Source organism: Spermophilus citellus (assembly GCF_964194105.1).
Source record: "Spermophilus citellus genome assembly, chromosome: 4".
In the NCBI taxonomy this organism is placed as follows: domain Eukaryota; kingdom Metazoa; phylum Chordata; class Mammalia; order Rodentia; family Sciuridae; genus Spermophilus; species Spermophilus citellus.
The window spans coordinates 20,392,750-20,416,104 of NC_138185.1; the positions used below are offsets into that span (position 1 = coordinate 20,392,750).

At 35.6% G+C, this 23,355-nt stretch overlaps 1 protein-coding gene across 10 annotated transcripts in view; it reads right to left on the bottom strand.

The window, feature by feature from the left end:
* RALGAPB (Ral GTPase activating protein non-catalytic subunit beta) overlaps positions 1-23,355 on the bottom strand; it is a 108,314-nt gene that overhangs the window by 76,579 nt on the left and 8,380 nt on the right. For 4 of the 10 annotated variants that reach the window (XM_081293111.1, XM_081293110.1, XM_081293109.1 and 1 more), the window contains exons 2-6: positions 14,646-14,861; positions 10,284-10,486; positions 5,209-5,372; positions 3,333-3,519; positions 301-432 (exon numbers count right to left, since the gene is read on the bottom strand). In XM_081293111.1, the coding sequence (XP_081149237.1) occupies positions 301-432; positions 3,333-3,519; positions 5,209-5,372; positions 10,284-10,486; positions 14,646-14,831 (872 nt within the window). In that variant the 5' untranslated portion in view covers positions 14,832-14,861. Of the gene's footprint in view, positions 1-300; positions 433-3,332; positions 3,520-3,945; positions 4,098-5,208; positions 5,405-10,283; positions 10,487-11,929; positions 11,966-14,645; positions 14,862-23,355 lie in introns of those variants that run through there. The other 6 variants (XM_081293114.1, XM_081293113.1, XM_081293112.1 and 3 more) reach the window with 6 other exon arrangements.

A 23,355-nucleotide genomic window follows, 5' to 3' on the forward strand; every position in this document is an offset into this window, starting at 1 on the left:
TAAGCTATAGATGTGCTTAATGAACAATCTGGCTCCATTTGATGGACTGCACTTAGCATTTACATTCTGAACTCCAGCAAGAGTGATGACAGGGCAGGGTTGTAGCTCTATGGTAGAGCACTTGCCTAACAAATGTGAGGCACTGGGTTCCATCCTTAACACCTCACACATAAAAATAAATGAATAAAATAAAGGTATTGTGTCCATCTACAACTAAAATGTTTAGAGAGAGAGAGAACAGGTTCCTACCCTATGACACTTACTGGGTAAAGAACACATGAAATAACAAAATAACAATACCTTAACATATGTAAAAATCGAAACCATGTCTGGGCAACACACTCATTATCCATTTCTGGAGGGATCAGACTAGCATCTTCATCAGGAATTTTAAATGGAGGAAATGAAGGACCATATGTAAAGCGTAGCAATCTAGAAAATTAAAAAAAAAAAACACTTCACTAAGTCCATTTCTTTACAGAATGAAAAATATATTCAAGCATGGGAATATGATGAGAAAATAAACAAAACATGTACTTTATCTAACTGAACAATATATATGAAAACTCTCGTTTACAAAACAGACACACTGGAAGGGATTTCCAGTTTTTAAAAAGATTTTTTAAACTTTTATTTTAAATGTTCAAATTGCCAAATGTGGTGGCGCACACCTATAATTCCAGCTTCTTGGGAGGCTGAGGCAGGAGTATAGCAAGTTCAAGGTCTGCAATCTAGTGAGACCCTGTCTCAAAATAAAAAGGGATAGGGAATTTGCCCTGGGTAGAGGGCAGCAGTGGTAAAGTACCCTGGGTTTAATCCCCAGTACCAAAAACTACATACTTTTTAAAATTATTAATTTGTTACTAATTACATTATATGTCACTTATAAGTAATAAATTATGTAGTTATTTATATAGTGTGTAATTACATTTATAATTTATAATAGAGTTAATTATATAAGGCAAATTATAGTACAAATTATTAAGTTATTTTTGAAATATCCATCTCACTGTAAATTCTTCAATACAATTAAGCCATAATTCATATTAACAACTTTACAAGAAGTTTAGAATCTCATTATTTAGAAGTTTAGAATATGATAAACTTTTATAATGTATACCATCAAAGTCACTCAATTCAACAACTCAGCTATTTAATTTAATAGTAAAATAGTAAAATTCTAAATATATTAATACATTTCAAAGCCCTTTGACTCCATTATTTTATATCTAGGGATTATGGCTTAATAAAATAATCAGAATACACACGAATACTATATAAAGTATTCACATCAATAATATTTCTAAAATAAAATAATGGAACACACTTTTCCAAAAAAAGGAATTATTACATTAATTATAATTCCAATTATATGATGGAAAACTATAAAACCATTAAAATGCAATCTCAAGAATTATTTAAGAATAAAAAAGTACATATAATTAAAGTAAAAAGAATCCAACATCAAATGAAAAAAGTAGATAACAATACTAAAGAATAACACTGAATGATTTTAAAATACATTAAAGTAGTAATATTGGTTATCTTTAAATGATATTTCCCCCTACATTTTATAAATTTTCTATCATAAGCATATATTGCTTTTATAAACAAAAGTATTATTTAAATGCATATTTACAATATTGACATTTACCATGATATACCAGAATCTACAGAATATTCCAAAACTTCATCTTTTGGTTTAAACAATGATAAAGATATAATTTTTTTGTGTGTGTCTTTTTTAATTAGGTATATATGACAGCAGAATGCATTTTGATTCATTGTACATAACTGCAGCACAACTTTTTATTTCTCTGGTTGTACACAATATAGATCACACCATATGTGCAGTCATACTTGTACCTAGGATAATGATGTCCATCTCATTCCACCATCTTTAAGTTATAATGTTAAATTAACTCAAAGAAAAACCAGTCTGCCTTCTGATTCTTAACACACTTACAAAGTAATCTGTTCCCACCTCTTGCCCCCATCAAAATAAATCAGATCAAGTCTCTAGATTTACCAGTATACAAGAAATACAGGAGAAGTGAAGCATGTTAATTAACATGATGACAACATAACTGGAAAAATCTAGAAAGTGAAACAGTAAATAAGACAAACAATCCAGTTTCTTTAATTAAGAAAACTGCAAAGAGCCAGGTGTGCTGGTGCATCCCTATAATCCCAGCGACTCAGAAGGCTGAGGCAGGAGAATCTCAAGTTTGAGGCAAGCCTCAGCAACTTAGCAGAACCTATCTTAAAATAAAAATTAAAAGGGCTGGGGATGTAGACCAGAGGTAAAACTCATCTGGGTTCAATCCCTCATAATATAAAATAAGAATAAAAACTTGCAAAGAAATAAAAATAAATGGAAACCTATAGTTTAAAATTTAATAAACATGTCAACTAAATGCAATGTCTGAATTTTGTGTTCTAATTCAATGAAATTGACTGTGAAAAGAAAAAAATACAACAAAACTGGAACAATGGCTAGCTGATTTTAAAGAACAGTCAACCTTTTAAGGTATGATAATGGTATTGTAGTTATGCTTTTGAAAGAACCCTCATCTTCTAAAGTTATGTGTTAAAATATGTACAGTTGAAATAAAAAAAAAAAACAAGTCTGAAAAAATGAAAACAGTTTGCTCACAGAATAGTGAGAGTAACATATATATAAATGTAGAAAGGCAAAATTATTATCATAAAAACACTGTCTACTTTGGTTACAAAGAAGCATGTAGTTTGGTCCCATTTCTGTAAAACAACATAAAAATATATACATATGAATTTATACTTAGTAGAATTTCTGGTAAAACCTTCTGTCATGTTTTTCTATAGTTTTTTTCCTTAAAAATTATGACCATGCATATTTTAATAATCAGACTTAAGAGGACAATTTGGTCAAGAGGCTGAGGCAGAAAGATCACAACAAGATCAAGATCAGCCTTAGCAACTCAGTAAGACCCTAAGCAACTTAAGGAGACTCTGTTTCAAAATAAAAAATAAAAAGGGCTGGGGGTGTAGCTCAGTGGTAAAGTACCCATGGGTTCAATACCCAGTGCCCAAAAAACATAAAGCATGTGACTGATGAGGAGAGGGGAACAAATGGGTTCAGAATTTATCTGGTTCTCAAAAATACTTGATTATTCTGATTTTTTAGAATAGATGTGCACTAGCCAAACTGATACATGTTTTTTAAATCAGCTCAAATTTATATCTAAAGCACAATGATAACAGATCTAGACTTTTAAAGTATATTCCATGAATCCCAGAAAGGTGCAGAAGCAAAGAGAAGGACAGACAGATGAACGAAGACAGTGACATACCTGGAAGTCAGTGCACAGATGACCTTGCTCCACTGCTCCACCACTGCTGGGTGGTGCCTCCAATTAGCCACCATCTCCTTGGCTGTTTTCCAATAAGGAGGTGTTGGAAAACACCGAGTACAAGCTAGTAACCAAACTTCAAAGAGAACACCAATCAACTTCTCTGCTAGATTCTCAGCAATGCCACCTGACCAACAAAAAGAGAACATATCTTTGGCACACTTATTTTTACAACAAAATCTTTAATTGATGGATTTGGGAAGACTAATTTAAAATAACTACAATGTTAAATATTAATTTACAAATAACTATTTAATTTTCTCTATTTTGTAGAAGTAACTATTGGGCGCTCCTATAAAGGAAATCATAGATAACACCAACAAATTACTCCGAAGAGTTTTCAAAATTGCCCTGCTAGTTTTTACTGAAGATCTTAATCTTCCAGCAAAAGAGATATAGGCACACAAAAGAGAATGGAAAGAATGAGTGCTTACAGTGAGTACTAGAAGTTAATTTCTGTGCCAAGTAATCCATACTCAAGACCTGACAAAATCCTCAAATTATTTCTGCAGAATAAGTATTCATAATACCTATTACCAATTATTAACCATACCCATTTTTGAAGATGAGAAAACTTGGGTTCAGGAAGTTTAAGTAATTTGTCCAAGCTCATGCAGCCAATAAGAAAAGGAATCAAAACAAATACACGGGTCTTCCTAACTCCAAAGACTGCCATATGATGTTCCCAGGTGTTTGAAAGCTACCCTTTAAGGGAGAAAGAGACAAAGAAGAAGCAAAACGACCGGGACTGGATAGTACAGAACCTTAACCATGAAAACAGAGCTGTTTTTCTGTTCTGAGCCCTGGGATCAAACAGAACAACCATGGTAGACTTTACTCTGCATAGCTCCAAAAGGCAAAGTTGGTACTAGTATAGGAAATAATAAAGATGCATATTTCAAAAGAATAAAACCAAAGTTCCAAGAACAAAGAACCCAGAAGGAGATGAATTGTATGCCTCATACTGTTGAGATCAAAAGCATGGAGAGTGAATAGCAGAGAGCTAATAAATTAATGACTGGACACCACTGTCCACACCAGACATAGTATTCCTATACTGGGATCCCTTCCCACATTAAAATTCCATGATTTCTTTTAGATGTTTCCCTAGACCCTACATCTATATGACAACAAAGGCATATTTGTGCACATTAGTAAGGAAAGTACACAGATAAATAAGATACAAATAAGATACACATTAGTAAGGAAAGTACACAGATAAATAAGATAAATAAGATTCTGGAACTAGAACATGAACTTATAGTTTGTGTACACTGTGCTTTAACCTACAAAGCAGGGCTTCTGAAAAGTACTCCAAAGTTTTATAAAACCAGAGGTTTTTTTAATGGCTAACTAATGAATGGCATATTGTCACACTTTCATATAAAACACTTAAGACTCTAGAAGTTTCATTCGCTGAACAAATTATCTTCTGTCACTGTGAAGTTTTCAGAGTTGACTTCGATAACTACTATGCCATCAGGTAATTATCTATAGGCTTTAATTTAATTAATTCATTGTTTCCTATATAAGCTCTGTTCTAACACACTAATAATAGTTTCTGTCCTAGCCTTCCCAAATGTGCAAAATTCACTGAGTTCTTTTCTATATGAACAAAATTATCACTGAAGGTAAAATTAACTTTCATTAGCCATACTATGCCTTTGAAGGTTTCCTTTCTAAGAACAGTAAATCATGGTTTGCTAACTGTCATGCCAAAATTTTAATCCCCAATGAGTCTATCACTTATTGAGTTTAAATGTGAACGATATTTGGAGCTCATAAATAAATGAGGAAAAAAAAACCAAAAACAAACCTTGAACAGTTGGTGGGGCCAGAAGTATGTCATTGATCTGCAGAAGAAACAACAGTAAGACTTCCCAGGTTTCTCGGGCCATTATGGATGACTCACGAGCCAGTTTCTGAATGGCTCTCAGGACCTGTAAGCATAGTCGGGTCTGACTGGAGCCATGTTCCTGTCTGAAGAAGACAGACAGACATCACTGACAAGCCTGGAAGAGACAGCAAAAGCTGAAGGACAGGCAGCTTACAGACACAGCAAGCTAGTCCAATGAGGCTCCCTGAGGGCATCAGCAGACAGTGCTAGGCATACCCTCCTTGGTTTAAAGCTAATTCATTTAAATTACACAGTTAGTACTCTGGGATCACAACCTTCCACTCCCTGAGAATTTAGAAAGCTTCCAAGAAAAAGGGGAATACTAGAATGCAAACCTTACGTCTAGATTCTCTATGTCTAAAATGTGCCTGGTACATAAAAGCAGCACTCAAGTTTGGATAAATAAGTAAATACCTACAGCAACTCTTGCTGCTTAACTAAAGCACAAAGGCCCTTGTGCTTTAAAAAAAAAAAAAAACATACATACACAATCACAAGGATTCTGCATGTGATTTACAGTGTTCACAGGCCCTCTAATACTAATGTCTGCTAGGGAAGAGCCTGGGAGGTCCATTGGAATGTCCAAAATTGGTGGGGTACGTAAGCATTGTCTCAGAGATGAGTACCTGCTCTAATAACAATGATGGGAGCTCCAAAGAATAACAGTTTTAAAATTCTCCTTGGTCTGCATAATTATATTTTTTCAAGGGAAGGAGATCAATCTATAAAATAAATTATTGTGTCTGGGATTAAAGAGGAGGATAAAAGTCCAAACCCCAGGGGGCTAGGGATATAGTTCAGTTGGCAGAATGCTTGCTTTACATGCACAAGGCCCTGGGTTTGATCCCACCACAAAAAAAAAAAAAAAAAAAAAAACACCAAATCCCAGTCCCTCACCCCATTTCCCAAGGTGGATCACCTGAGAATTTTGAGAATAGGAGCAAATAAGCAAATAGTGAGCTGACCTCCAGATTTCTCATTTCAATTCCAAGACAGAATCTACAATATTACTTTAAAACAACAACAACAATAACAAAAACCCTGAAACCAAGTTTCTGTATATTGTGATTTGTCACAAAGAACTGACAGAAATATGTCTGATTCAGGGTAGGGAATTTCAGAGCCTCCTCAAGAAATTCCCCAAAGGGGGGGGAAAAAAGAGTGCTTCTTTCCTTCCTCAACAATAGAATAGAGAATCCCAGATTCCAGATCATTACCCAGATAACTGGTCACTTACCCTGGAGTTACAATAGAATAGAGAATCCCAGATTCCAGATCATTACCCAGATAACTGGTCACTTACCCTGGAGTTACATTGCAATCAAATGACACCACTAAATTTTCTCTTAAAAAAAACAAACCTAAAGCAAAATGAAAAGACAATCACCTAGGAAGGGCCAAGAGCTCAAAAAAGCAAGGAAATATCCCACATTCAGCTGGAGGTGAATCCAGTCCATTTAAATTCATGAGGCTCAAGTTCATCTTTGTTGCAGTGGCTTATTTGAGGAAGAACAAAATATTACATAGTAAGCCAGGCATGGTGGTGCACACCTGTAATCCCACAGACTCACGAGGCTGAGTTCAAGGCTAGCCTTGGCAATTTAGTGAGACCCTGAATCAAAATAAAAACTAAAAAGGGCTAGGATGAAGTTTAGTGGTAAAGAAGCCCTGGGTTCAACCCCCAGTACCAAAAACAAAACAAAACAAAATTACATAATAGCCCAAACCTTACCTAGTCATAGAAGAGGAAGTCCACAATAAGAAATAAAAATACCACTAGTGGTCCTGTGGCTGACTCTTCCAAACTAGCAGTAATATACTGCATGCCTCCACTGGTACTTGAGGCTTATTCACTATTTCCAGGTACCTTTCCAGTAGCAGGAAAGGAAATAAATGCTCTTCTGTATGTTAGTTTCATTCAAAAGGCCTACATTTGGGTTCAATCCCCAGCACCACACACACAAAAAAGGCCTAAATTCAGGAGCAGGATCCAAATTCCTAATGCTAGGAGAAACAAAGTAATCTTTATATAATAAAGTGAGCAGAAAGTCTAAACACCAGAGATTTTTCTTTCCTCCAATATTCTTAAATGTAACTTGCGGTATTAAGTAAAACTATTTTAGAACAGAAGCCAGGAAACTATGGCCAATAGGTTAAATTTGGCCTACCCTGTGCTTTCATAAGTTCTACTGGAACAGAGCCATGCTCCTTTGTTTATGTAGTCTATGGCTGCTTTCCTGCTGCACTAGCAGGGTTGACTAGTTCCAACACCACATGGCCTGCAAAGCTGAAGATATTAATACCCAGCTCTTCACAAAAAAAAAAAAAAAAAAAAAAAAAAAGTTTGCTGACCATTGCTTTAGAATATCCTTACATTTCTTAAAACACAGTACACTTGAGCTATTAAAACCCTCATCAACTTTAAAGATGGCTTACTTTTCACTAATTTTGAAAAACAAACAAATAAACTGAAGGGCAAAAGAGAAAAGGGTACATCTACTCTGACTTGGGTTTCTAACAAAATGGTAAAGACAGTTTCCCATATTTTGAGAGTCAGTTTATGTAAAAACAATTAAGTAAAACGACAAATTTGCTCTGAATTTTTTAAAACTGACACTTCCAAGATTAGATCATAACTCCCAAAATTTACACTATAAAATATTCAACTAATCTTTATATAACTTTATTGGCCAGGAGAATTCTAACTCAGTTCAGTGCCTTTTCAGAATGGATTAATCTTATGCATACATACTTTGGAGAAAACAATTACCAAATAGTAGAACAATTAATAAAGCAGTCATGTTTCTCAAAAAGAAAAGTAAACACAAAGCCCAATTAACTCAAAGACCATTAGTTTTTGTTTTTTGATTTTTTTCCCCCAGCAGTTCAAAGTAACTAAGCACTGAAAAATGGTAAAGGTACAAAGAAAGAGTACCAATACTACTCATAAGATCATCCCATAGGCAAAGAAAAAAATTCAGTAAATTGGTCTTCTAAATGGGATAATAAGAAAGATTAAAACTAGGCTGGGGTTGTGGCTCAGTGATACAGCACTTGCCTAGCAGTGGGAGGCACTGGGGTTGATCCTCAGCACCACATAAAAATAAATAAAGTTATTATGTCCATCTACTGCTAAAAATATTTTTTAAAGAAAGAAAGATTAAAAACTATAACATTTTAAAAGAACCTACTTGCCTACAACTTGCTAATTACTCTTGAGACATTTCTTGTTATTACTTCCATTTGTAGTCAATAAACACAAGAAACAGGCTTTTGATACACACCTAATATAGTACTAGTACTGCATCTGGTACAGTAGAAAACCCAAAATATAGACAACTTGGTTTCTGCTCTCAAGCTGGTTAGATGGAAAAAGGAAACACATTTTAAAGGATAAGCAACAAAACACTGAGATACAAGAGTAATACAGGAAGTACCCTACAAATTCAGAGGGGGTGTGTTTACTGTGAGCCAGTAGGCTGGAAACTGGGAAGGCTTCTCATTGCAAGACTGAAATTAAAATGAAGCAATAAAAGTGAGATGTGGACAACGAGGTGATAGAAGGAAAAGGAAGAAGACAAAGGGAAGATGATGATGGGACAGATCTTTAAGGAGTCTTAAATGAATGTTTACTTTATGAGTCTGACTAAACAGCAGTACTCACAGAATTAGCAGCAGCTAATCTAGTTAAGGGCCAGATTACAACTTGTACTTCCTAACAGGTAAAAATTTTAGACCTGAATCTATTACCAAAGTCCTTAATGGAGACTTGTTTTTTGTTTTGTTTTGTTCCTGCAGGGGTAGGGTGGGGTGGGTACTAGGGATTGAACGCAGGGCTCCTTACCATTGTGGTATAGGCCCAGTCTTTTTTATTTTATTTTATTTTATTTTGAGATAGGGTCTTGATAAGTTGCTGAGGCTCTCACTAAGTTGTTGAGGTTGGCCTTGAACTTGCAATTCCCCATCTTAGTCTTCCAAGTCTCTGGGTGTGCACCCAGAGACTTGGAAGATTAAGGTGGAAGACTACACACAGTCAAGACTTGTCTTCTTTAATTTGGATTTTCCAAAGCAAATTTCATTCTAAATTTAGGAAGTTAAAATTCAGAAAGTTGGTTTTTGAGTGATTCAAAGTCCTTCATTATCTGACAGACCAAAGTTCTGGTTCTCCCAACTAGAACTTTTCCAAAAGGAGAAAAACCTCACTGCCCCTTTCAGACATAAAACATATCTGAAAACAGACACTCACAAATAGTCAGGCAACTAAAGCTTCTTCTCCATTCTCTTCTTTATTTCCCAGAATCTATTATAAGGATATATAATAACTGTGTGTGTGTGTGTGTGTGTGTGTGTGCGCGTGCGCGCGCATACATGCAGTAAGGATGGGACCCAGGGCTTTGCACGTGCTAAGCAAGCACTTCACCACTAAGCTGTACCTTCAACCCCAGCAGACATAATAGTTTCACAATCAGGAAAAAAAATGTAAGCACAAACAAGGCAGATATTCTAAATTTTGATATTTAAGACCTTTTCCTTAGAAGATAGGAAAAAAATAGTAACAAATTTTCAAGAGTAATCTTTAGGCCCATCATAAATTTGGCTATAATAATTTCAAGCTTTCTTTCTTTTTTTCTCTAAGCTTCATCTTCTAACAGGGAAGATTCACTTAAGGTAGAAGGCTTAGTTGCCTTTAGCTCAAGTGGAGACAAGCCTTATGGCAGGCAAAAGTATGTTTTTTTGAGCACTATATTTAACAGTTATCAGATCTTAGAAGAAAAGCCAAAATCATTTAAAATGAACACACAACTATTTATAACTCCTGGTAAACATTATATAAGCCCATCTTTCTGATTCATATTAATATACTCTTTAACTGAATGAATAAGTCAATGGTCAAAGAACTAATGATGAAATCAGCTTCTATATATAATAAAGTAACATTTATGAATGTTTTGTTATGATCTAAATAATAAGCCAGATAGACGGGTACATCTTACCTTGGTACAAAAAGATTTTGTAAGTGTTTTAGTATACTTTGAATATATAGATTAGGCTCTTTAATAACTGGCAATGGAATAGAATCTTTCGGCAACACTAAAGCCATAATCCAGTCTGTATACACATCAACACAATATTTTACAGTCTCTCCATCCAGTGGAAGGGTCAGTCCATAGCAAATTACTTCCATGGTCCATTTTACCTAAACAAAAGAAAATATCCATATAGAATTATTATATATCCCTATCTATATCTCAGGAGATTAAAATAATAAGCTTTTTTATTGCCAAAAACCTCTAAATTGATATTATACTTATCTCAATATATATATCAAATTTATTCTAGACAATACAATTTTCAGGTGTCAGACATATAACATTTCCCAAGCCAAAGGATTTCAGAAGAAATTTTTTTTTTTTTTTGTACCGGAGATTGAACAAAGGGGCACTTAACCACTCAGCCACATCTCCATCCCTTTTTATGTTTTATTTAGAGACAGGGTCTCGATAAGTTGCTGAGGCTGGCTTTGAACTCACATTCCTCCTGCCTCAGCCTCTCAAGTCGCTGGGATTACAGGAATCCGCCACTGCAACTGGCTCTGAAAATAAATTATTTTTACCCTTTATACATTATTACTGTTCCTTCTGTGAAATAAAGTCATTTCAATTTTCCATAAATACTGGAAGCACAAAAATAGAAAATTTTAGATTTTTTTCTCTATTTAATTTGCAACAGGAATATGTATCATTTATGAAATCAGATACATAAATTCAATCTCATTCCATCTCCAGATTATACAACAGTAATAGGAGCAAATGACAGGAAGGAAAAGGGCTCTTGTTTTACAACCGTCTTCTCTGCCAAAGAAAACAATACTTAAAATGGGTAGGTGTGAAGGGACTGGAGTTGGGTAAGATCTTTTTAAAACATTTTTATTGGAGCATTATAGTTACACACAAAAACTAGATTCATTTTGAGGGTAAGATCTTAACAAGGCACTTGGCTGTACTAAAGGAGTCCCAGCCTCCTGACCCCCCTGAATTATATACTAAGGGCTAAAATTGCCCAAGAGACTGGTAAAATATCGTTTTCAGTCATAAAGAGTGGATGCAATGCTCTGAGAAAGGAGAAATACCCCAATTCGGAAAAGAATAGGATACTATATTCCAGACACTACAGACTTTAATATTTAAGGGAATCCCAAACAAAATTCTAGGACCAATTTAAGTAGGTGATCAGTGAACACTTATAAAAAGGGAATATAATCACTAAGAACCAATCTGCTCAAAAAAAAAATCAAGTCATGCCAGACAAGCTTCATTCCTTTACTAATTAGGATTCCTGTGAGCTAACAACTGTAAAGTCCTTGCAATTTATAAACCACTTGCATAAAAATCATCTAACTATCATATTAACCCTGTGTGAAAGGGTAATTGTTCTCAGTTTATACATAAGAAAACTGAAACGGGGCATAGTAAGGTACACAGGTAATCCCATTGACCTAGGAGGCTAAGGCAGGAAAACTGCAAGTTCCAGGCCAGCCTCAGCAAATTAGAGAGACCCTCAGCAATTTAGCAAGACCCTGTCTCAAGATAAAAAAGAAAAAGTGGGGGCTGGGGTTGTAGCTCAGTGGTAGAGCACTCACCTAGCACATGCGTGGTGCTGGATTCGATCCTCAGCACTACATAAAATAAAATAAAATAAAATAAAGGTATTATGCCCAACTACAACTAAAAAACAAAATATTTAAAAAAAAAAAAAAAGAAAGAAAAGGGCTGGGGACATACCTCAGTGGTAAAGCACCCCAGGGTTCAATCCCCCAGTACCAAAAAGAAAGAAAAAAAAAAGAGAGAGAGAGAGAGAGAGGAAAGAAAACTTTAGTTTAGCAAGTTTAAGCAATTTAGTCCATCACTGTTTGGTAAATGGTGAAACTAAAAACTTGAACCCTGGGCTGGGGTTGTGGCTCAGCAGTAAAGCGCTCGCCTCACACGTGCGAGACCCTGGGTTCGATCCTCAGCACCACATACAAAAATAAACACGTGAAATAAAGGTGTTAACTAAAAAAATAAATATTAAAAAAAAAAAACTCGAATCCTGGTCTTCTAACTAGAAATTTGAAGCTATTCTTAATTAATTAATATCTTTCTCTGGTACAGGGGTATCTGGGCTTTAGCAAGAAATTTCCTTATGACAAGATGGAGACATATATCCCATAAGATAATGAAATACCTGGATGTACAACTAGTCAAGATATCAAGAGAGAATCACAATGGATTACTACACCAAGATATTTCAAAAAAAGGTTCCATCCAGTGGTATGCCAAAGGCCCTGCCAATATTTTTTTTTCTTCAGTACTAGAGATAGAACCCAGGGCCTTATACATGCTAAGCAAGAGCTCTACCACTGAGCTATGACCTCAGCCCCTGCTCCCAAATTTTAATTTAACAACAGATTACATGTTGATCATATGTAGCTATCATAAACATAAAAACAGTGGCCAGCTTTTTGGACAGAAATTCAGGATTCGAAAAGACTTAAAACTAAAATTAAAGTTAAATATGAAAAGATATGTATGTGTATAACATGTTTTAAACTCAAAAACTACAAAGGCTCAGAGTAGAAAATATATGGTTTAACAGCAATAAATGTTAAGGTCTAGAGCAACATAGTGAAGCTGTGACAAATTAGGAGTGGCTGACAAATTAGGAGTGGTGTGTCAGGTTTTAGCAACACAAGAGATCTTAAAGGAAGTTGCAGGTCACTAAATATCAGATAAAAAGAAAAAGGAGAAGACATCTTTGGTAATATCTTCACACAGTAGTTGAATTGTATAATTCTAGAAGATACAGTATTCAAGAACTATTCTCATCTCCTCTAGAGGGTAGGAAAGGAGAATAAACAAGGGCTACACTAGGGAGCCTCTATCTACCCAGATGCCATCTCTTCCCATGGGAAGGTAGCAAGGGGTCATAGCCACAACCAGAGGAGTGTGCCAGGGCCTGTGCTAAGGGGTAAGTCTAGGAGCCTTTGGTGAGAGAAAAATGCTCCTCTAACTGAGGGACTTCACCCTTTAGTGGTCTATGGCCAAGAGTATCAACAAACTGCCTCTAGAGCCGCAAGCTTTCACCTCATATCCAAGTCTAATCTGTCCTTGATGAAAGATCAAAAAGTAAGGAGGTGCCAGGTGCGGTAGTGCACACTTGTAATCCCAGCAACTCCAGAGGCTGAGATAGGATGATCACAAGTTCAAAGCCAGCCTGAGCAGATTACCAAGGTACTTCTCAACTCAGTAAGACTCTGTCTCTGAATAAAATATAAAAAAAGGGTCGGGGGTGTGGTTCAATGGTTAAGCACCCCTAGGGTCAATCCTGGTACCAAAAACAAAACAAAAAATACAGAGGAAAAAAGGATCTAAGAAACTGGTAAAGGGTTTGGTACACCTAAAGCCTGAAGGTTGCATGAGTTTCCTCAAGGAGACAAAGTTTTAATTGCACATCTTAGCTAAATCTCATACTAGCAAGGTCCTACAGAATTGGCCATTCTTGGGACTCCTTTATCACTTTCCACTGAGGTTAATCCAATCTCCTACACCCAAGAACAGAGGACAAGCTCCAAGGTGAACTACTCCAAGAGTCCTTTATCTTTAGAAATGGCAAGCATGACTTGGGCTTACAACATGAAGAGCTCATCTGCTCTATAGCACTCTTGTCTTTTTTTTTTTTTTCTTTTTCTTTTTTGGTCCTGGGAATTGAACCTAGAGGTGATTTACTACTCAGTTATATTACTAGAGATAGGGTCTCACTAAATATCTTACTAGAGATAGGGTCTCGCTAAATTGCTGAGGCTGGCCTTGAACTTGCAATCCTCCTGCCTCACCCTCGAGAGTCTCTGGGATTATAGGTGTGCACCACCACACCCAGTTTCTATGGCACTCTTAAAGCTGGAAGCCAGGCAGGGACTGAGAAGATGGAAGAGCTCAAACTCAGCCATACATGTAGCCTGAAAATTTGATGTAAAATGGGCTTTTAATCAGGGGGTATCTGGAGGTAGGGATGAGGGCTTCCAAAAACACCCAGAAATAGAAATTAGGGGAAAGAATCTAACATTCAAGTCTCTGTCTTGGGCACTTAACTCAAGTGGAGAATTGGGCATGGCTAGCTGAAAGCCCCAGTAATGAAAGGTAAAATCCATTCCTTATAATCTCTACAAACTCCAAACCCCACCCCTCAATCTCAAAAAGATCAAAACTGAGAAGTCACAGAACATTGGGCAGAACTTCATTTAAAAATCAACAATAAATAAACTTTTCAGTAGCAAATTTATATTTTTACATAATAGAAGGAAATGAATCAACACTTACTTCTTTGTCAGTTTTTAACAAACTCTCACTACCAGCCACTGAAGGGGTGCCTAATGCCTGCCCAAGAGGACGAACCACTGCATTTGCAACCTCTCGCCCAACGCTCTCTGGATAGCTGTGCAGCACACTGGTATGACCCTGATCATTCTGAATCACCAAATGCAGGGACCTCCACTCAGAGTACATCGTGCCGCTAAAGTACTAACCAAATGGCACCTGAAAAGACAAAACAGAAATGCATGTCAAATTATACTACTGCAAATTAGTAAAAAATTTACTCTAGGTGACAAGATGTTTAAAAAGGCCATAAACATACAATAGCTAGAAAACAGAAAAAAATAATATCTAAATGTTTGGGGAATATCACAAAATGACCTCATGATAAGATGAAATAGGAAGGCAGACCCCTGAGAAGCAGCTGTCTGAGCACTTCTCCAAAAAATCCTCAGAAGCCCTGGAGAAAATGGCCACTGTGCAGGGGAATAAAATGATCAGCTCTGGGACCCTTACAACATGAAGCGGAGTGCGGAGAATGAAGTACTCTAAAGAGGAAAGGAGACAGGGGCTGGGGATGTGGCTCAAGTGGTAGCGTGCTCGCCTGGCATGCGTGTGGCCCGGGTTCGATCCTCAGCACCACATACAAAGAAAGATGTTGTGTCCGCAGAGAACCAAAAAATAAATATTAAAAAATTCTCTCTCTCTCAAATAAAAAAATTTTTAAAAAAATAGGAAAGGAGACAAAAAGATTTCACTCAGACCCAGATTTTTTAGTTAACAGTTTTGAGCAACACAGCCCCCATTTGTCCATGGTTTCACTTTCCAGTTTCAGTTACCCAGAGTCAACTGTGGTCCAAAAATATTAAATGAAAATTTTCAGAAACCATGGTACCCTAAGTAGCATGATAAAATCTTGAGCCATCCCAGCCCATCCTGCTTGGGCTGTAAACCATCCACTTATCTAGTATATCCACACTGTATGTGTTACCCGTCCCACTGGTCACTTAGAAGCCATCTTCATTATCTAATTGTCATGGTATACAATGCTATGTTCAAGTAACCTCTATTTTACCTAATAATGGTCCCAAAGTGCAAGAGTAGTGGTGTTAGCAACACAGATATGCCAAAGGTAAGCCATGAAATGATCACTTTGAGTGAAAAAAGGAAAGTTCTTGACCGAAAAAGAGAAAAAAATCCTGTGCTGAGGTTACTAAGCTCTATAATTAGAATGACATGTCTATCAATGAAACTGTGAAAGAAAAAGAAATTCATATTAGTCTTACTGTTGGATCTCAAACTGCAAAGGCTACTGCCATAGTAAGTGAGAAGTACTTAGTAAAGACAGAAAAGGCATTAAATTTGTGGATAAAAAACATAAACAGAAAAATGTGCTCTAATAGCAACATGTTTGTGCCAGAAAGTGTGGAGCCTATACCAGCCTGTAGGGTTCAGTACTACCCAAGGATTCAGACATGCACTAGAGGTCTTGGAACATCTCTCCATAAAGGAGAGACAACTGCTCCTATTATGCACTAAAAACATACCCCTGCAATTTTCTACCAACATCCTCAAATTAGACTTTCAAATTCTTTGAGAATAATTCATTTCTTGAAAGAAAATCACTCAAATTTCCAGTAACAGATATCTGGAATTCACAGTATTCTTTAGAAAACATTTTAAAGGCAGCCACTTATTATATATTTACTACATTTTACTCATGCAATCATCAAAACAACCTTATGAATATGCAATAATGTTATGCCTATTTCACAGATGAAAAAGTCAATAGCATAGATAAGTCTGCTTCTTACATGAAGCTCCAGAGCTCTAACAGGGTAGAGCTGGATACTGAACCTAAAACTGCTGGGCTCCAATACACATGGCACATACTGCCTCCCCCTATCCTATACATTCTCCCCAGGCTGGTACTGCTTCTGCACATGCTGTTTGCTCTCCATGAAGTTATATCTAAGTTGGCCATACAAATGAGGAATTTTAGTTGCAGAAAACATACCTGTATGAATGCAATGTAAATACTAGAACCATAGAAATCATACTCAGAGAATTGAGAATGTTGAGTCCTTTTCAACTCATTTCTATCACCTTTTCTGAATGTTTACTCAGTCCACAGTTTAAGCAAAATACACAGGTACAAATGTCTTCTTTGATATAATGAGAGCAACTATGAACAGAGTAGGGAGGGAGAGCAGGAAGAAAAGATTAACTTTAAACAGAGACATGAGATGGGAGGGAAAGGGAGAGAAAAGGGAAATTGCATGGAAATGGAGGGAGACCCTCATTGCTATACAAAATTACATATAAGAGGTTGTGAGGGGAATGGGAAAATAAACAAGGAGAGAAATGAACTACAGTAGATGGGGTAGAGAGAGAAGTTGGATGGGGAGGGGAGGGGGGAGAGTAGGGGATAGGAAAGGTAGCAGAATACAACAATTACTAATAGGGCATTATGTAAAATTGTGGATGTGTAACCGATGTGATTCTGCAATCTGCATTTGGGGTAAAATTGGGGGTTCATAACCCACTTCAATCTAATGTATGAAATATGATATGTCAAGAGCTTTGTAATGTTGTGAACAACCAATAAAAAATTAAAAAAAAAAAAAAGAAAAAAAGAAAAAAAAAACAAAAAAACAAAATACACAGGTACAATGAATCTTTTAAAAGTTCTACCCCTTTGGGGGGCTAGGACTGTAGCTCAGTGGTAGAGTGCCCACCTCGCACCTGTGAGGCACTAGGTTCAATCCTCAGCACCACATAAAAATACATAAAGATATATATATTAAAAAAAAGCTCTAGCCCTTTGGGACTGGGGTTGTGGCTCAGTGGTAACGTGCTTGCCTAGTATGCCTGAGGCACTAGGTTCGATTCTCAGCACTACATACAAATAAATAAAATAAAGGTCCATCAACAACTAAAAATATATATATATATATATATATATATATATATATATATATATATAAAGTTCTACCCCTTAAGCTATCTTCAAAGTGAGAAGAGACTAGCATTGTTTAATTTTTATCCTGCAAAACTTCATTCCAGCTCACTAAATATTAGTGTTTTTTCAAGAGCATATGGCATTTGCAAATCTTTAGTCTACAGAATGAAAATCAAACTCCTTAGCCTGACAATGTCATTCACAGTCTAGTTCCAAACTACCTTTCTTTCTTTGTTCCATATACAGAAACCCATCACTTTCTCTCTCCTCTATCATCCTACTCAACTACTCAGCTTCTTTTGGAGTCTAAGAAACTCCGGGCCTAGCAACCATATGAGGATCTTCTGATTGCCTTCCTCTGAATCTGTCCCTGCAAATTAAAAGGCAGGAGGAAAAGACCACTATCTAACAAGGTACCTATAATTTAATGGAAGAGTGGATGTGTCTGACAACTGAAATTGCTTCAGGTTCCTTATGACTTATAAGGAATTCTCCTAAGAATATCCTGGTACGTCCCTGAAATAAGCATTCTTAGAAATGGGGAAAAAAGGAAAGCTCTGATTGGCAGCCATCATTATCAGAAGATAACTTATTCCCACACATTTTTCTTCTTTATTAACACATATATACACACACGTATATGGATGTCATACAATATACATATAACATATATACAGTATAATGTACATATACAATACATAGTCTCTTATATAAATGCACAAGGATATTTTATTACAGGGATTTTTTAGTGTAGTTTTTCACCCTTTCATTTTTATTTTGGCTTTATTCCCTGTCCAAATAATTTACTTCCCTGGATGATCATGTTAACTTAATACTTTCTCCTATATCTTGCTCCACCCTACCTCAAACACATTAAAATAATTTATATCACACACATCTAAGGATTATATACTTTTTTGGTATTTAATTTTATTTTCTCCATTCAATAGTAAATATTTCATGAATATTCTACCAACTAATAAGATTTTTTTGCTGGCTGTGTAACAGTCAATAGTATGGGTGTAGCATAAATTATTCAACCAGTTTCTAATAATGTACATTTGCATCATTTCCTTTTATTCTTTTGTCATCTGAAAATGATGATGTAATAAACATGTTTGTTCATGTATCTTTAAGAGTAGCCTTTCTATTTCTATGGAATAGGTTCTCAAAGAGTAAAACTGTTAGATCAAAGGGTAAATATATATATTTTTTTTAAAAGAGAGAGAGAGAGAATTTTTAATATTTATTTTATTTTTTAGTTTTCGGTGGACACAACATCTTTGTTTGTATGTGGTGCTGAGGATCGGACCCGGGCCGCACGCATGCCAGGTGAGCGCGCTACCACTTGAGCCACATCCCCAGCCCTAGGTAAATATATTTTTAATGTGAAAAGGTTTTGCCAGACTGCTCCCCAAAAAAGCTGTAGCAACTCCCATATACATTAGGAATCAATGAATCTTTTCCTGCTAGGAATCAGCATTATTTATAAATTTGCTAATTTGATAGGTATGAGGTAAAAATTTCATTGTTCTAGCCAAGTATTTACTTTTATTTTACAACTTCTGGATTTTTGTTTTAAGTTGTAGTTGGACACAATACCTTCATTTGATTTATTTTTATGTAAAATAAATAAATAAAATTGCTGAGGATTGAATCTAGAGCCTCAAGCGTGCTAGGCAAGCACTCTACCACTGAGCGACAACCCCAGCCCCCAATTTCTGGTTCTAAAGGTTTCTACTCCCTACGCCCTCTACCAATGTTTTTCAAACTGTGGATCATGAAATAAATAAAATGGGCAATATTTCTACTTTTAAAAATATGGAAGAGGACATACATCAAGGGCATCACACATAGTAAAGGCAAGCAATGTTCTGTGAAACTTGTTTCATTTTTTTACAAATGTGTTACGTTCTGGGTCACAGTGTAAAATACATTTCATATTATTAGTCGTGGTAAAGAAGTTTGAAAACATCACCCTAATGAGTACATGTAATGTCCTAGATTTCCCTGCAAGACATCAAGGGGTTTATCACATTTTAGTTTTATATTCATATGGAATTTACTTCTACAAGTGATAGAATTTACTTTCCTACAAGTATAGGAAAGGCTCAATTTTATTTTTTTTCTCAATACACAGGTGTGCCAGTATCATATATTAAAAATATGTCCTTATCTCACTGAACTGAAATGCCAATTTTGTCATATATTAAATTCTCATTTATACTGGAATCTATGACTATTCTGTTCAACTATGCCAAGAACATAAAACATTTCAATATCTTTTCTTTTTTTAATTAAGGTTTTTTTTTAAAGAGAGAGTGAGAGAGAGAGAGAGAGAATTTTTTTTTAATATTTATTTTTTAGTTCTCGGCGGACACAACATCTTTGTTGGTATGTGGTGCTGAGGATCGAACCCGGGCCGCACACACGCCAGGCGAGCGCGCTACCGCTTGAGCCACATCCCCAGCCCACATTTCAATATCTTGAAAGGAAATCCCTTCTACTCTGTTCTTTTTTTCAAGTTTATTAGTTAGTCAAGGCAGTTAATTATTCTTTCATATAAAATTTATAATTTTGCTCGGGAGGTTGAGACAGAAGGATCACGAGTTCAAAGCCAGCTTCAGCAACAAAGAGGCACTAATCCCAACTCAGGGATGGCTTTTCAATTAGCAGGAGTAGTATGAACAGTTAGTTACATAGGGTGTGAAAGAATTTGTTGGGTTTGAGCAATCATCAGTAGTTACTTGTGGCTACAGCTTGGAGTGTTTATAGACATTAACAGTAAAAGGTGATAGAATTAGAATTTTAATTAGAATTCTAAGCAATATTTTATTTATTGTTGATTATTTTAAATTGGGAAAAAATTATTATTATTATTATTTTTTTGTATTGGGATTGAACTCAGGGGCACTCAACCACTGAGTCACATCTCCAGCCCTATTTTGTATTTTATTTAGTTAGAGTCAGGGTCTCACTGAATTGTTTAGTGCCTCACTATTGTTGAAGCTAGCTTTGAACTCACAATTCTCCTTTCTCAGCCTCCCAAGCCACTGGGATTACAGGCATGTGCCACTGCACCTGGCTAACATTAGGCTTTTCTGAGTGGGAACCTTAACTCTTGAATTCTTGAGAAGTCCCTGACACACAGTGGATAATTAATAAATGTTAGACCATGTCAAGGTTTACCAATGGGAGAAAAGGAAGATATCAGCACAATATTCCCTCTATTCCACTAATGTATGTCTCAAGCTCACATGTCACATACAAATAAAAATTGAAAAATATCAACTTGTTTTAAGATAATTATTAGTAAAAATAAATGCTGAATGATTTCCAAATATTAAAAGAATAATTAATATTTATCTATTTCAAACAATACATTATTGGAGAAAAATTTAAGAGGGAAAAAATAAATAAAATAAAAAGCCAAACTAGCTCTTTTACATTTTTAATTAATTTATTTATTTGCATTAACATAGAGGCTAAAAAATGTAAAACAAATGGCAAATATTATATTTCCTGGAGAAATCTTATTAGAGGGATTGAGAATATATTTCCTTTTTTATTTTTTAAAATTTATTTATTCTGGGGGGTTGTGGCTCAGTGGTAGAGTGCTTGCCTAGCATGTGAAAAGTCCATCAATAACTAATAAAAATATTTTTTAAATTTTATTTGTTCTAATCAGTTATACATGACAGCAGAATGCTCTTCAATTCATTGTACACAAATGGAGCACAATTTTTTACTTCTCTGGTTATACTTGAAGTAGGGTCCCACCATTTGTACAATCATACATTTACCTAGGATAATGATGTCCGTCTCATTCCATCATCTTTCCTATCCCCATGCCCCCCTCTTTTGCCCAATCCAAAATTCCTCCACTCATCCCATGCCCCTCCCCATTATGGATTAGCATCCATTTATCAGAGAAAACATTCAGTCTTTGGTTTTTGGGGATTGAAAAAGCTAAACTAGCTTTTAAACTCCACTGTACACACAAGAATCATCTAGAAGACTCTAGTTGAAATGTAGATTTTTGGGCACCATTTCTAGAAAATTTTGGTTCTGTAGGTTTAGGCTTGAGTCTATGAATATGCATTTTTAAGAAACAGCTACTAGGCATAGGGATGTAGCTCAGCAGTTGAGTGCTTGCCTATAATGTATAAGCCCCTAGATTTAATTTCCAGTACTGTAAAAGAAAAGAAATGGCTACCACTCCTCCAAATCTGAAGAATGGAGTATCATTCTTTTAAAAACTCTACAAAAGACCAATCAAAGCAGAATTAATAGCTCTTAAATTCTACCCTACTCGAAACATTTTTAAAGTTTTTAAATGTAATACATTTCCATTCTCTAAACAGTAATTTTTAAATGACTAAATGTAAGAAAATGAAATAAATGCTGTTTTGGGGTTTTGGGGAGGTTTTTTTGGTATCAAGGATTGAAGCCTGGGATGATTAACCACCGAGCTACATTCCTTTTTATATTTTATTTAGAGACAGGGTCTTGCTAAGTTGCTTAGACTGGTTTTGAACTTGCAACCCTCCTGCCTCAGCCTCCCAAGCCTTGGGAATTACAGGCATGCACTACCAACCCAGCTGAAATAAATGCTCTCAAGAAACCTGTAAATAGAAAGTTAGAGAAAGACTACAATGAAAAAGTAGTCACAGGCACCCAATATTGAAATGTTGAAAGGTACATATCAGAAAAACAGATGCTATATTTTAACAAAATACTAAAAAGAAAAAAAATACATTAAGACAAAGAACTGGACTATGGTCACAAGCATATTAAGTAAAACAATGAAAGGGGGGCTGGGGTTGTAGCTCAGTGGTAGAGCACTTGCCTAGCATGTGCGAGGCCCTGGGTTCGATCCCCAGCACCACATAAAATTAATAAACAAAATAAAGGTATTGCAACCAGCTACAACTAAAAATATTTTTAACAAAACAATGAAAGGAAAAATAAACATCAGAAGCAAACATAAAGAAATCAAAGAAGTTCAAAGTAAAGTAACTTTAAGGTATTTTTTTTTTGTACCTATTAAACTAGCAAAACAAGCAGTACAACTTAACTCTGTTTAGGAATAAGAACATACTCAAAACGTAAGGTCAATAATATTTAATAGAAAAACCCTGCCCTCAAGGAGGCACTGTGAGAATATTAAGTGTGTTCGGGTAAACACAATGACTGGGTGGGCTGTTGGTATTTTCAGGCATTCAGGAAATCCAGACATCCTGCAATGCATGAGGCAGTCCTGCACAATGAGCAATTATACTACATCTCACATGACTTTTAAACATCTGCCAGAAAAATCACTGTTCTTAACTAAGTATCAAAATTCAATTCAATTTTACATATAAATACAATATAAATTTTAATACATTAAATTGTCTAGTAATAATTTATCATTCTAGGAAAATTCTATCCCCAATGGCCATGCCACTCATGGAATAAATTGCTAATACCACACACTGTTGTCAGAAACACAATCACAGGAACTACATGTATACTTCTTTAGCCTGTACTTCAAAATGTCAAACTTCAGAAAAAGTATCATATACTTTCTTACTTCTCAACTTATACATATGAGCATCTGGCAACTTTATTATGTTCTTTTGTATAGTTGTCCCTGAGTATTTTTGCTGAAATTCTAATTGTATTAGAAAGGCAATAATTTATGTTTTTCATTTGTAATAGAGTTCCATTGATTTCTTAAAAATTCTGGAAGACAGTACATTAGACATTATC